General features: G+C 39.1%; 1 protein-coding gene across 4 annotated transcripts in view; it reads right to left on the reverse strand.

Moving 5' to 3' along the window:
- The window catches only part of Stxbp4 (syntaxin binding protein 4), a 166,123-nt gene that overhangs the window by 17,558 nt on the left and 133,795 nt on the right, over window positions 1–14,770 (reverse strand). For all 4 annotated transcript variants that reach the window (XM_013149495.3, XM_063251295.1, XM_003466829.5 and 1 more), the window contains one exon: window positions 4,295–4,352. In XM_013149495.3, the coding sequence (XP_013004949.1) occupies window positions 4,295–4,352 (58 nt within the window). The remainder of the gene's footprint in view (window positions 1–4,294; window positions 4,353–14,770) is intronic.

Below are 14,770 nucleotides of genomic sequence, written 5' to 3' on the forward strand. Positions count from 1 at the left end.
ATGCTCTTTTCTTTAGCATTAAACAGGTGACAAAGTATTAACAGATACATAGCTGATGTGGGGACTACACACACTTGGCTGTTCTGGAGCTAGTACTGACGGCCATTCCCTTGCCTGAAGCCTGAATTCCATCCAAAGTCACAGTTCAGTTTCTGAGAAGACAAGACAGATGCCAGTGTCTGGGAGGAGATCAGATGCATACAGACCATCATCTCTTTCCATGTTCTGGGAGGGTGACTTTGGGCATTGTTCTTTTGAAACCAAGATGAGAGAGCCAATCTTCTGAGTTAATTATCTGTTATTTCTTGCCTCCCAAGCATCATCCACCTATTAATGAACCACTCCCCCATCAAGAGTTAACATAGGCTCTTCAGGCTCAAAGTTTTGGTTGGGGCCTTACAAGGATAAATACAAAAACAAACCATATACTAAACACTTCTTTAAAAGATATGAATAGATCTTTGTTTATGAAGACTTTATCTGACAGTATCACCTAAGTGAATGTGATTAAAAACCTCCCATCAAAATGTTGAGGGGAGGAGTACAGAGGCCAAACTGTCTACTTGGAGGCAGGCGCTGTGAAAAACTTGCTTCTATACATCAGCTCATTTGCTCTGGATCAGGAACTCTCTGAAGTCCTAATACACTTTCCATTTTACAAATGTGGAAATGAAAGCCTAGAGATGTTAAAGAAACAATGGCCGAGGCCGTTTAGCTATTCTAGGAGGCATAAGCCTTTGAATCCCAGCTTCTCCAAGGTCAAAGCCCATGTGTACTCCTCTTTCCTTCCTACCACATGGCCTTCCTGTAATCAAATCCACCTACACCAAAACTTGACTCACATAAGAGCCTCTGCAGACCCATAGTCAAGGTCTGTACACAAGCAATTCAAATTAGCTGATTATCTATGGGCCTCTTCAAATATGAAACTCCTGGGGAAGAGCTGCGGCAAGCACTTGAGAAGGGTGAAAGATGAACGCTAAGCCTCTGTGCTGGGGGATATAGAGTGGTATTCCTGGAAAAATTGACTGTATTATTGAAAGAGTTGCTGGCCCAGACCGGACACTTTAACCAGGAAAAGCCGCAGCCCTATAGATTTGCCTGTAGCCCTATACCCCCATCCCTGTAACCCTGGCGCCAAAACGTGTGCCAATGAAATACCTGTGCATCCCTAATGCCCCTTGGGGTCCACCCCAGACAGAGGCTACTTATGGGCCTGACTCCACGTGTTAGAGAAGAAGAGAAAAGAAGAAGAAGAAGGAGGAGAAAGGGAGAGTGTGTTCCAGAGAAAGACCACCGGCCCCGGGTGCAGTGGAGATGCTGCGCCCTGGGGCCGGGGGCGGGGGGGTCTCTCCCCGCATTCCCGAAATAAAGGTTACTTATATTTTATATTTTTTACCTATGCAGCTACCGCTGCCCACTACTTTCATGGCCGTCCACTCTACTCCTTCCACGGACCTCTTTCCCCTCTTCCCATCTTCTCCCTTCTTCTCAGACCTAACAATTATGTATCACTATTGATGTTCCTAATGATTTCGTTCCGTGGGCTCTACACAAGGAGGCAGGGAAGTATGAAATACATATTAAAGTAAGACTTTCTGCAGGTACAGTAAAACCAAGTCTTTGTGCTCGAATGGGGTTAAGCACTAACAAAAACATAACTTACTGCAGGCACCCCATTCCTCCATCAGGTGGGGTGGAGGAGGCACTGGTGTTTTGTGAGATACCCTTAGTTTTACTCTTTGACCTTTCTAACCTCCAGAAGATGACTTCTTATTCTTAGAACGAAGTTGCTACTCTGCTATTTTAAAGTGGGTAAAGTATAGAGCTCTTCCTAAACCAAAATCTGTTTAAAATGTCTCTCTTGTCACATGTCAACAGACAACTTTAAAATAAGGAAGGGGAGGTGGCGCAGATCAAGAATGTGTGTAGGAGGGGTGTTTTTAGAGCCAACAACCTGGAATCTGAAGTTTGGCTCTGTGATTTTACACGTGCCCTTGATGAATTTAGCCTCCTTAACAAACAGTTGCTTCATCTGTAATGGTGAGACAATGATATTCACCAATGTACTTTGGAGAACTTATTTTAGCACCCTTTTCTTTTCCTTTTCTTCATGTATCAAGAGTACGATAAATGAGAACTGGACGGACTTCTAGCACACAGCCTTTGGGGTGTCTCTGAATGAGGAAAGGGGACTGGGTGAATAGACTTTCTTTTTTTCTCCTCCTTCCACAGTCGGATATCCAGGGAGCCCTAGAGTTTGGTGACTGCTTTTCATTTCTCTATACTCCTCGGCTTGTAGTCTCTCTGCTGTAATAGGAACTCAGCCCTAGACTGCTGTTCTAGGTTGTATGGGTCAGCTGGGTACTGGGAAGTAAGATAAACTGACATTTTTGTTGTTGTTGAGGTCAACTGTGCCCTTAGTTTCTTTATCAGTCAGCTTTTCCATTGCTGGAAAACAGTACCCAAGACTCATAGTGCAAAGAACGAAAGGTTTAACTTGGTTCATGTTTTAAGGGGACTTAGTCCATAGTTAGCTGATCCAGGGCAGAAGCATCATGATGGAAGGATGTGGTGGAGGAAAGTGGCATGGAAAGTTCATGGTGGCATGGAAAGAGCAGGTCAACAAAGCCCCAGAAAAAGGAGCCAGGGACCATAGACCCTAAAGCCATGGCTTCATGATCCACCCAGCTAAAACCAGAAGTGTGCTCTACCAGTTCTCTGGGTGGATTCCAAAGCCAATCAAGTTGACATCCACCTTAAGCACCACAGTATCGCTTCTTATGACAGGCTCTGACATTTAACTCTGTGTGAGGATGTATTGATAGACAGCTAAGCTTAGGTAAATGAGTTCCCTTGAGGACTGAGACTTATTTATTGACAGTTTTTCAAAGGTCATTGAATGTGGAACCCCAATTAATAATGAATGCTAGCTTTCCTTCCTTTGCTTTTCTTTGGGGGTCCTTTAAGAAGGCAGACATGAGCAACTCACCACCATCACAACACCATAAATAAGAGCCAAGTAACATCTACTTCCCAGATTGTACAGAGGATTAGATGATACAGTTTACAGAAAAATACACTTCGCATATGTGTCACTGTTAAGCATTACCTGGTAACCAGTGCAAAACTTGAAGTTCCTTCTCTTTCTTTATGTCCCATTAAGTGCACTTTTGCTTTATTAATCAAAGAGATGACAAAAAAACTGCACCATGAAAACCCCGCCAGGTGAAACTTCTGAAGTCTTTTGAAAGGTGGTATGATTTCTCAGTGCCCCATGATGGTTTCTCCATATTGTAAAACAGTAACTATTTACTGGTCATCTCTTGCGTTCAGTGTTGTGTGCCAGGTACCTAACATTAGGCGGTAATGTTTCTCTTATTTTATAATCAGAAAATTGAGGTTAAGAGAGACAAGGAAACCTTTGAAAGGTTAGAAGGCTTGATAATCCCAAGTCTGGATACTGAAACTCTCTAATCTGCAAAGTATTTGCACATGACAAAGGAAAGCAAGGACATGTCTATCTCTTTCTCCAAAAAATGTATAGGAAGAAAAATACACAGGGGTTTCACATGGTCTCAAGTGTCTGTTGGGATTCCCTTTGTCCCTTCTCCCCTACACTGACTCTGATGTAACAGGAGTTACTCAGAAGGTGGTGGGAATATACCACACTGCTCTGCAGGGCAAAACTACCCACTCCGGCAACTACAAAATCCATTCCTCTTCATGCTTTCAGGTCTTGCCTTCAGTTATTTACTGTCTGTCTCATCTTGCTATTATATAAGTTTTATATTAGGGAACCAGTCTACATATTTCACTCCTGTATCTCCAGGATCTGGAACACTGCCTGGCTACCAGTAAATGCTCAAATACGTTTGCAGAATGAATGGTCTGTATACACTGGAAAACAAAACATCGTGATTCATTTTTGCATTGTTGCTGAGAAATTTTAAGACATGAAAGGTGGACTTTTTCATTAGATATTAACTTTTCATAAATATTAGTACTATTAGCCAGCAAGTGAATTCAGGCAGCTAGTATATTTACGTTCAAATAATAATCTTCTCCCCATTTTTTTGTGTCCCTTGAAATTGTTCCTACGTACCCTCCCCACTAGTGATATCTGATATTAGCATTTAAATCACATGCAATGAAAATGGTGAGGCTTCATTTCTTGTTTCTAATTTTTGTAACCTCCAAGAGTGTTTCTTGGTTTTGCTGATTATTCTGCAACTTCCAGGTTCTCTCCAGATGTGAGGAAATTTGCTTACTTGGTTGAGATGCTTGTACTTACTTGATGAAGTACTTGATCCCATCTGCTGTGTAAGCTTCCTCCCACCCGTAAGGTAGGCCTAGAGTGAAAGAAAACCAAAAATACACTTAATAAGATGACGAAGATGACTGTATTTCCTGGACACAAACCTCCCCCTATTTGGACAATTATTTCAGTACATTTTTTTGCACAAAATAACTTTCCAGAAAGGGAGAATTAAGACAATTCAATGAGCTTTATGCTCAGCATCTTTACAACACAATAAATAAGTCTTGAACACTTAACAATCTGCTTCCGTTGCAATAACTGGATTATGACTTGTCATTTACATGTGGGGAACATTTTTGTCAGCAGGATTCAAGCAAAAAATTTGTGTTGCCGCGGATGGTTTTTGCCTGGAGGCAGAAGGATGGACAAGATGGCCTCTGCTTGTCTATTCCGGCTCAGAGTTTCTTTAATTGGCTCCCTTTACTTTCTTTCACTCAGCTCCACAGGGAATCGTGCATGCCTGACAGATCAGCAGGGGTCTGAAAGTAGCTTTTGGACAAGACAAAATTTCTTATTAAGTTGGAAAGTTTAGCAAAGTGATTTACAATGGATTGTGGCATTTTACTTCGTTAATTAAGAGTTTTGTGCACTAAACATAAAGGGCCAGTTTGCTAAACTTAGGTTCCAATTCTGTAATAGGATCGAGAATAATTAGCTAAAAAGAGATATGGAATGAAGTAAGCAAGCAATCTATGGCCATATTCTATAAATGAGTATATTTTTGCCCTGATTACACCAAGAGACGGTCCCTGGTTGAGGCAGCCATGGTCTCTTACATGCTAATTTTGGCTGGTCCCTATCTAAAACACACTCCTTTACTCCATCCCTAACTACTAACCTTCTGGATCGGTTTGACACTAGCCTATGATGGTTCCTTTGATGGCAACAGCATACATCAACAAACGAAAGAAAACACCCTCCTTAAAAAAAAGAAAAGAAAAGAAAAGAAAACACTCCATTGTTCAGGTTGCCTACCCTTTGGAAAATATCTGAGCTTTAATAACAAATCCTGGACTTCCATTCCCCCAAGTAAAATCAAGGAGTAGAGAAAAAGCATGGAAACAGTTTAACTTCCCAAATGATGTAACACTTTATTCTATGGCCATTCAGCTCTTTTAAAAGACTATTCTGAAAATCAGCTTTTAGGAGCCTTTGTAACTAAGAAAAACAAGCAAATAACAATAAAAAAGCTTTATGTTGATTTTCAGTCTTTTAATACAAGTTGCATAAAAAGAGACCAACTGCAAAAATTTCTACATTCTCCCTGTTGGAGTTTTTTTGGCACAATAAAGGAACAGAACATAAGAAAAAGTAAAAGTGTCCTTTATTCCAAGGACGTAGACAGGAGTCTACAACCAACAACAGTCTGGCTTTCTCCTCTGCCTGGATTTGGGTGGGCCTATGGGGCATATATAACCTTAGAACGGATGTGGTGCTTAGGGCGGGCATTGATGATGCTCAAGATGCTGATTGGAATTTTCTTCCCATGCACTGGGAAAGGAAAAAGGAAGTTGTAATAGGGGAAGGAGGAAGTGACCTCAGGGTAAACATTCCTGATTTTGCCTTCCACCACCATAATGTCCTGTAATTTATTCTAGGGCAAAACCCTTTCACTTTCCTATTGAAAAAATGCTCCTATTCTAAGTAGAAAATAAGCACTTCGGAGAACTCTGCATAACCAAATGATTGGCTTCTGACCAGCCCCTGAAGTGACACTGTAGACCTGTCCTCTGGAGCCCACAGCCAGCACTTAAGTCAACCAGGACAGACACTGCCACACTGGTTCAACTGGACTTACTTCCTTTTTCATACTTCCTGCATTTTTTTATAGATTACTTCATTCATTATTGACAAGTCCTCTATTGGTGGGGAAGAATCGATGACAGTGCATAAGAACTTTGCTTTATCACAAAATATGCTCAGAAACGCTAAGATTTCTGATTTTAAAAAGGCAAAGGTGGCTAGAGGTTATGTAGAAAGTTGTCTTGTGTGGAAAGGTTTTTGCTTGCTGAATGACTTGTTTGATCAGCAGAACTATATCTGTTCTAATTTCTGAAATCAGAAATTCTACTGAAAAGGAAAAATGTATACTTTACAGATCATGTTTTTTTTTGTTTTTTTGTTTTTTTTTTTTTTTTTTTTGTACCAGGAATTGAACTCATGACCTTGCACTTGCCAGGCAGGTGCTTATGCTGCTGAGCTAAATCCCCAGCCCTACATCATGTTTTTAATCCATAAGATCACTTAAAAATTGATATTGATATTGGAATCTGATGTATCCTGGGACACTGAATAAAATTCTTACTTTATTTCCTTACCACTAGTAAGTATGAATGCTGATGTCATAACAAATGTATTAAGATATATGCAACTGAATCACAATGATTATTCAATAACTGTTGTCATAAAATATCCCTATGCATTAAGCAATATGTAGGGATTATTTTAGCATAAATATCCCGTTCTGAGAAAATAAGTGTTTCCTTTTAGAAGACTAGCTAGTTTCTTACTTTTCATACAGTTAATGTAATGTGTGAGACCAGATCTGGAGACTAAATGAATAATGATTAATCTCTCTGCTCAGTAATAGAAAACACAATCACTATCCAATTACAAACTGAAAAACACAAGTGGCTTTATACAAAAAAGAGCATTTTGGACCTCCACAAGCTCATACGACTATGATGGACAGCTTTTACACTACGAAACTTTCATTTCTTCATAGTAAATGCCTTGAATATAATTATAACATAGATACTCTGAAATAATCATTAGTGTTCAAAATATGGAAATGTTTCTCCGTTCACAAAACCTTTACACTTGCGACTATGTAATGTTTCCATTTTTCCCTTTTTGTGTTTGTTTTAAAACTGTTATGACAACTATAACCACCTGAAATTGGTCCTGATTGGAAATGTTTGTATGTGGATCCTCACATAACATTCTTTCCACCAGAGATCATCTGTTTGCAATCAAGAACTTCATGGTGATGACTCCAAAATTTGCATGAGTATCTTGCCAAAGTCAAAGTCTTGAACATATTGAACTTAAAAAACACTGGCTGTCACCTAGAACTCCACATATCCAAAATCAAACTCATCATGTTTCCATACAAAATGTTTTCCTTTCCAGTGTCTCAGTCTATTTATGTATCAAACACCCTCTCTGTCATATTTTACCCCATGATGCATTCACTAAACATTAACTAATTATTTGCTATGTGATCAGTGTTTTTGCTTTGTGCTTGATATACAACAACATACAGAAGGACATAGATTTTAATCCTGTAGAGCTTTAAACATAATCAGAAGTAAAGACATTAAATATAAGTACTATGAAGAAAGCATATGGCACACTATGAAAGAGCAACTCGTGGCACAGACAAAGGCTAAGCTCTCTAACACATAAATAACTCCTACAAATAAGAAAAAGATCAATGAGAAATACAGTAAGTCACAAAATAGACAACACATAGAGCATTTCAGACATGAAAGACACAACTGACCTAGACATATGAAAACAAGTTTAACTTCACTCTTAGTAAGTGACACACAACTTGGAGATACTATGCTCACCTATCAGAATAGCAAAGACTAAGAAGCAGTTTTGACAGCAGTGTATTGAAGGTGTGAAGCGACAGTCACTTATACTGATGAAAGTATAAAATTATAATGTTTATGAGGAAAAATTTGTCAACTTCTCTAAAATTTTAAATGTTAATAATCCTAAGAGCTGGTGTTTATTGAATAGCTAAGTGTTAGCCACTGTTCTAAGAATCCCACATGTACCAATTACACTTAATATAATCCTCACAATGAATCCATAAGAGGTCTTGTTATTATTCCTACTTCAGAAATGATGGATTGGAGGCAGAGAAAGACTGTAAAACTGCCAAAAGTTATACAGCCGGCTGGTGGCAAAAGCCAGGTTCTTAACCAGTGGGATGAACTGTCTCAGGTTCAGCAGTTCTTCTTGCAATTTATCTCATCAATATGTTCAGAAATAATCTAAAAGACCATCAGTAGAGGCTGCTGAAACATAGTATACCCAGAAAATGGGATATTGGCCAGCTATGAAGGAGAATCAGAAAGTAATATATGAAGCACCAATTCAGATGGGGGTACAGAGGTGAGGAAGGAGGGGCTGGTCCATCCAGGCATAGACATGGTAAAGAACTTTCCAGGCCAAGTGAGCAGCATCTGTAGGGGCTCTGCCATGGGACGTGACCGGCACAGTTGAGGATCAGAGGGAGAGAGTATGCCTGCTCCTGGAGCACCATAGCAAGGAAGGGAGAGAAGGTGATAAAAGATGTAGCTGGATGCTGCATGGCTCTGCAGCCTAGTTCAAAACTGCTTGGAAAATCCTTAACAAGTGAAGCAGGAGATCTGCCCCTGTTTAGGGTGAAGAAAGCTGTGAAAGAATATAGGTTCGGTCGTATGTGGGAAAAATCATATACAGCAATCTAAAATAATGTTTTTATCTCCGCAACCCAGAAAGACAGAGTTCTTCACCTGACTGAATTTCAGAGTGCAATAAGTCTCTCTTAGGAGGGGCAAAACACACAGACTCTCCCTCGGCAGCTTGGCAGATCACAGGAAGATGAAGTATTGCCATAAAAGTGGATCAGAAGGGGGCTGGGGATTTAGCTCAGTGGCATAAGCGTCTGCCTTCCAAGCAGGCAGTCATGAGTTCGATCCCCGGTACCGATAAAAAGGAAAAAGAAAAAAAAAAAAGTGGATCAGAAGAAAACAGCTAATACTGTAACCCATTTTGAAGTCTGCTTATGGCACAGCATCATAGTGTGGTGTCTCTGGGAGGCCTAAACACGGGGCCTAAACACACCTGTTCTGACTAGCTCTTGGCTCCCAAGGAAGACTAGCGAGGACAGGAGACCTGAGAGAAATTGCAGGACGTGCGTGCTCACCTTGAGCCTGCAAAGACTCCAGGTACAGCAACAGCAGGTGGACAAATCCATCTATGTCCTGGGGCCTGCATGGGCACACTGGGGATGAGAAGAAAGCATATGGGCACACCTCTGATACAAAGGAGAAGCAGTTACTGATGGGGGAGAAGCAAGAGACAGTCCTATGCCCCAAGACAGGAGCCTATTGTGACCTGGGGAAGAATTATTTGTTTCTGGAGGGGCAAGAAACTCCTACCCTCACCTCCTGTCTCTGATCTGACTCCAAGAAATGGTCCAGGGTGTAGGAAACACCCTGGATTGATATTAGGTGAAAATCCACTGGAGGTCAAGGACAGGAAACCTCTGCACATGCTGAACCCTATCCTAATTAAAAGCAGAGTTTGGCTTCCACAAGGTGAGAGGCAGGAAGCCCACCTGAGCAATGACTTGGATGCAGGTTTGTTTGCAAGTAAGAATGGGCACAAACCTAGAGAAAGTCACACACCTGGGCCTTAGGTGCATACAGTCTGCCGTGTATTTCTTTCACTGTCTTGTTTTGACTGATTTTATTCGAATCTGTTACGTTTGGTAGTATCAAGTCTGAGAGCATAGCCAGCTACTCTGAAGACAATAAGATTCACTATGATACCATTCTGGTTTGCCTATTACCCTCTTTTGAAGTCCTATAATGTCTCCAGTATTTTGTTTTTATTGACTTTGTTCTGTACTGCTATATTCAATTTTATTGTGCCTGATGATACAGACAATTCTATTGAAGATAACAACAGACATCATGGTAACCATTGTAGGTTACCTTGTATTGTGGTTTTAAATCACATACTATGTCCATCCTTTTGCTTTTCAGTGCCAAGGTTAATGGTGGGCGTGGAAGACCATAGTAAGTTGGAGAAAAAGCACTGACCAAGCAGAATGGAAAATGAAAAGGTGCTGGAGTTGTGCGGCTTACAGCAACATCAAAAACAGACAGAAATCAGAAAACGAAAATTATCAGGATAAAATGAGCAGAAACAATACCATCAATCTCAGATACAGTTCAATGGGAGCCAGATTCATTTGAAAAACTCTTGATATTTTTTGTCAAAGCTAATCGAACTCATGACCTTGCGCTTGTTGGTAGGTGCTTGTGAGCTAAACCCCAGCCCTTGAAAAACTCTTGTTAGTGTAACTGTTAGGAAAATTCAAATACATTTAGTATTTAGCATCTAATAGCTTGTGAAGAAAACAGCAAGGGTGGGAAGAAGGAAAGGAGAAGAAGGTGAAGGCGAAGGAGGAGGAGGAGAGGAAAAGGAGAAAGATCTCTAATTCATAATAAGGCTTTACTAAAGAATATGACATTAATCATATAAATGGGATTTACACTTGATTTGTAGTCAGAAAATCTGAATTCGTATGTAACATTCTTCATAACTGAATAAGAAAGTAATAAAGCATTAGTCTTGTGAAGTTTTAATTTTCTCATTTATATAGCATTAATTATAACAGATATCCTGGTAGCTTACAGAGTTGATATATACCTACACAAAGGTATGTAAAAAGGAGGCTACTATTAAACATAGTAATAAAATTAGCAGCTCTTTCTTCCTTGCTTATGGTTCTAGCAATATAATTTGGATGCTTACCCCAGAAAAGACTTGAGAAATATCTACAGGGGAAACTTCCATTAAGAAAAGATTTTTTTTTTTTTAGTTTTTATAACCCTTTCCACAATACAGAAAACTACATAGTCTGTTCCATTTATGAAGTTCAGCAGAAAAATAGAAACTAGCAGGTTACTCTGCCCCTTATGCAGTGATGTACTGGTAAATGTCTAATGACCAGCTTTTGGGGCAAGGAGAACCCTGAATTGTAGCATGTGCTAATTCCTGTAGTGTTGTAAATACTAGAATCATGAAGAATGCAAGCTACTGATGCAATGTCATGAAATTTGGAGTTGGGAAGAAATGGACAGTAATATACAATGACACAATCCCTAGACATAAAATTGGTAAAGAACGTCAAGAACAAAATTATAAAATTGTCAGAAAATAATTAGGAAGTAGAAAGACTTTAGTATTTATTGGCTTTTCTTTTCAAGCAAGTTATTTGCTTTCTAGTTGAAAGATTTTCATTTTGAAGTCTTGTAAGCCTTGATAGCCAAATGCAATATATCACTGTGGATAGCTACTTCTCAGCTCCTAGTAGAGAGATCCAAAAATCAAAGGATAGAAATACAGTCTAGTAGGTGATTACATGAAATTGATACTAGTTTTTAAAGACGTAAAGAACTTCTGACCTGACAAGAAACTACATATTTCTTAAATAACGACTGTGTTTTCTCTGGACACTCTTGTAAGTATTTTATAAGTATTACTAGGTCATTATACCCTCATCACAACCATTTGACACAGGTGTAATCTATCATTGATACCAACTATCAGCTTCATTTTACAGAAAGGAACCAGAGAGAGGTTTAACTAATGTGCCCATTGTCACAGTGCTAGTAAAAAGCACAATCAAGACAAGTTGAATGAAAGCAACTTAATTCTAGAACTAATGCTTTGAGGCATTATTGTGTTGCTTTCATTTCTCTAATTGTGTGCAGTGCCAGCAATCAATATTAAAATGATCAAATAATACTCTTGCCTAACTTTTAGAAGAACAAAAACAAAATCCCCAGCATCTCAATCTGTGCACTATTATCCACAGCAATGTTCTTTTACAAGGGAGCTAAATAATTTCTAGGCTTGAACACAAAGCAGTCATTTTAGAGACATGTTACGTTAGATTTATGACTGTGTAAGTTAATTTGTAGATCTGAACTTCAGTGCCAATTTGAAAAGAACTACTAGCTAATTTCCCATGAAAAAAAGAATCTATTATAGTGAGAAATGGTTGTAGCCTATAAACAACCAAATAACAAAGTGTTTCAAATACAAAAAATAATTTATAAAGAAACAGTTTCTAAAAAGAGCTATATAAATTTTGTGAATTGTACTTTGAATGTTCCTTAATATTGGGCAAGCATAAAAGCTGTATTGACAAGACATGATTTTGGATTAGTGATTTGCTTTTTAACACCTGGTTACATACATTATCATTGTTCGAGGGGAAAACAAAAAGCCGATGACATATATACATATATAATGTAGAAGATTTTATCTATTTTATGTCACAAATTCAAAAGTTAAAATGCTGACATAATTGAATATAAATCATTTCTCATTGCAAACCACAAATCTAGCAAGCTAAAAGCTATACTCTAACAAAGCAACATCAAAGTAAAAGTATTCTTAGAGGTCACTTGGTAGTTCATGGGCTTCTTTATCTAGGTGTCTCTACCTTCTAGCAAATAAATACATTCTACAACAATAGTATCTAAAGAAGAGGGAAAAACTAACACTCATTTTCTACATTTCTCTTCTGAACAGATGCAAGAGTGAGCATTTTTATATTTGGAGTTCTTTACTGCTGGTGAGACTGTGTGGTTATTCCCTTGAACTCTGATGTCCAGACATCTAAGATGCCAGCTTCAATGTTCTTTGTTACAGTTCTAACACTCATTCCGTGTCCCAGACTGAAGAGGAGAATGCAGACTTTCACTGGTACTTATCTCTGGGCATTTACACAATGCTGGAGGAATGACCTGGGTACTTTAATTGTTTGGCTTAAAATCAATAACACACAAAGAACTTCATTCTGTGCACTGATAAAGCTCAGCATCTACCTTGCTGAAGCTGCCTTCACCCCGAGTCTGAGGCCTCTTTCTGCATAACCCATCTAAAGAAAGCCGAGGAGCAGGACTGTGTGGTCTCTTCAGACTCTATTCTGTTCCCACAGTCACTGCTTACAATGAGTCAACTAATAAATCTGATTTAATCAATGTAAAGAGCAGGACTCCGTAGCAGCCTAGAGATCTCTGGGCTCATTCTGCTACTTCCTTTAGGTGTCTGAGCCAAACCTACTCGACTGTTGATCCTTTTGGTGGCTCAACATACAACAGCAAGTCCCTTCCTCTCAAACTAGTGGCAGCCATGAGATTCTTAACTACTATTTGCTGAATTAAGGAGTCAGTGCTTACTATACCAAATATCGATGGCAACACAAACAGCTGCTATTTAGGAAGCTGTACAGCTTGAGAGAAGAGCTCTTTAGAAAAAGGTGTTGAAAGGGTGTTAAAGTTAGAAGGGAATTTAAAGTTGGGCTGAAACGTGATATGCTTAAGTAACTCAAAGGATTTCCCCATGGCTTTTTATTCTTCTTTTCTTTATGGGTTACACAGATGGAGGGGTTCCATGTACAAAGATAAAAAACATTTCATTAAAATATTGCTGTCTTTATTGTAACAAAGATACTAAAAAGTCAGTAGCTCAATGTGAATTAATGGTTCCATTAACAATAGGATGACTGGGTAATTGTGCCTTCTGGTTTTCTCCACCCAGAAATCTATCTTAGTCATTAGAGATGGTAAAATTTCTCTAGCTAGGAGTGACGGCAACAAGTTAGTCCAACATGGACACCACTACTGTCCACAAGCAACAGGCTGCCTGAGAGCAGCACATGGACACAGTTGATCTAAGAAACAGGAATAGTAGCTTGTTAAGCAGTTTTACATGTTAGATGCAAAACTGACAGAGAAATTAGTACCACTTTTAAGGGAATTTCAGGAATATCTCCATGAAATATTAGCTTTTTGCTACTATAGCATATTTCTGAACTTTTCTTGTACCAGAGAAAGAAACTGGTAAAAATGTGTGTATTATTTTAAAGTATGAAATTAGTTTGAAAATAAGCATCCAAGAAGCCAGACTTCACTGACTGTGCTGCTTTAGTTCTCTACGTGGTGTCACATGTTATCACAGACTTAGGAGCTTACAACCACATGTCTCAGCTCAAAGCTCTGCGGCTATCGTGTCTGGCATGGCATGACGTGGTTCTTTGTTTAGGGTATTTATCCCAAGGCTGAAATCAAGGTGGAGTGAGTTTTCATCTGGAAGCACTAGGAAAAAAAAAATTTGTTTCCAAATGAATTTTTATTTTCTGGTAGAATTCAGCTTGCAGTTCTAGGCCTCTGATCCCAGGTTTCGTGCTTGTCAGCCAGGTGGCATTCCTTGTTATGTGACTCTCTCCTCTGCAGGCTAGCAGGGGGCGTTGCTTCCAGTCTGATTGGCCGGTCTCTCTAGACTCAAACTTCAAGGGCTGGTGGAAGTCAGACCCACCAGGACAATAATAATAACCTTCCTATTTTAAGGTCAACTAAAGACATATGCAAAGCTTCTTTATAGCAGTACCTAACTTATTATTTGGTTAATATAGTTGATAGGAGACGTGTATATGCAAGGGGCCAGAAATTTAAGGAGTCACCCAATAACTGTCTACCGCAATGCTCATGCTTCTCATTTCAAACAGTGTGTAGATTAGAGGTAAGGCCCACATCTTTGTCTCTAGAAAGGAAAGTGTCTGCAACAAAATATATTAAAGGCTACATAGAAATTAAAAAACCCTTCATTTCATAACCAATTCTAGTATTTTTAAGGTAAAGTATGACT

The sequence above is a fragment of the Cavia porcellus genome, unplaced genomic scaffold (genome assembly GCF_034190915.1).
Source record: "Cavia porcellus strain 051 isolate PalLab524CR breed Dunkin Hartley unplaced genomic scaffold, mCavPor4.1 scaffold_6, whole genome shotgun sequence".
Classification (NCBI taxonomy): Eukaryota; Metazoa; Chordata; class Mammalia; order Rodentia; family Caviidae; genus Cavia; species Cavia porcellus.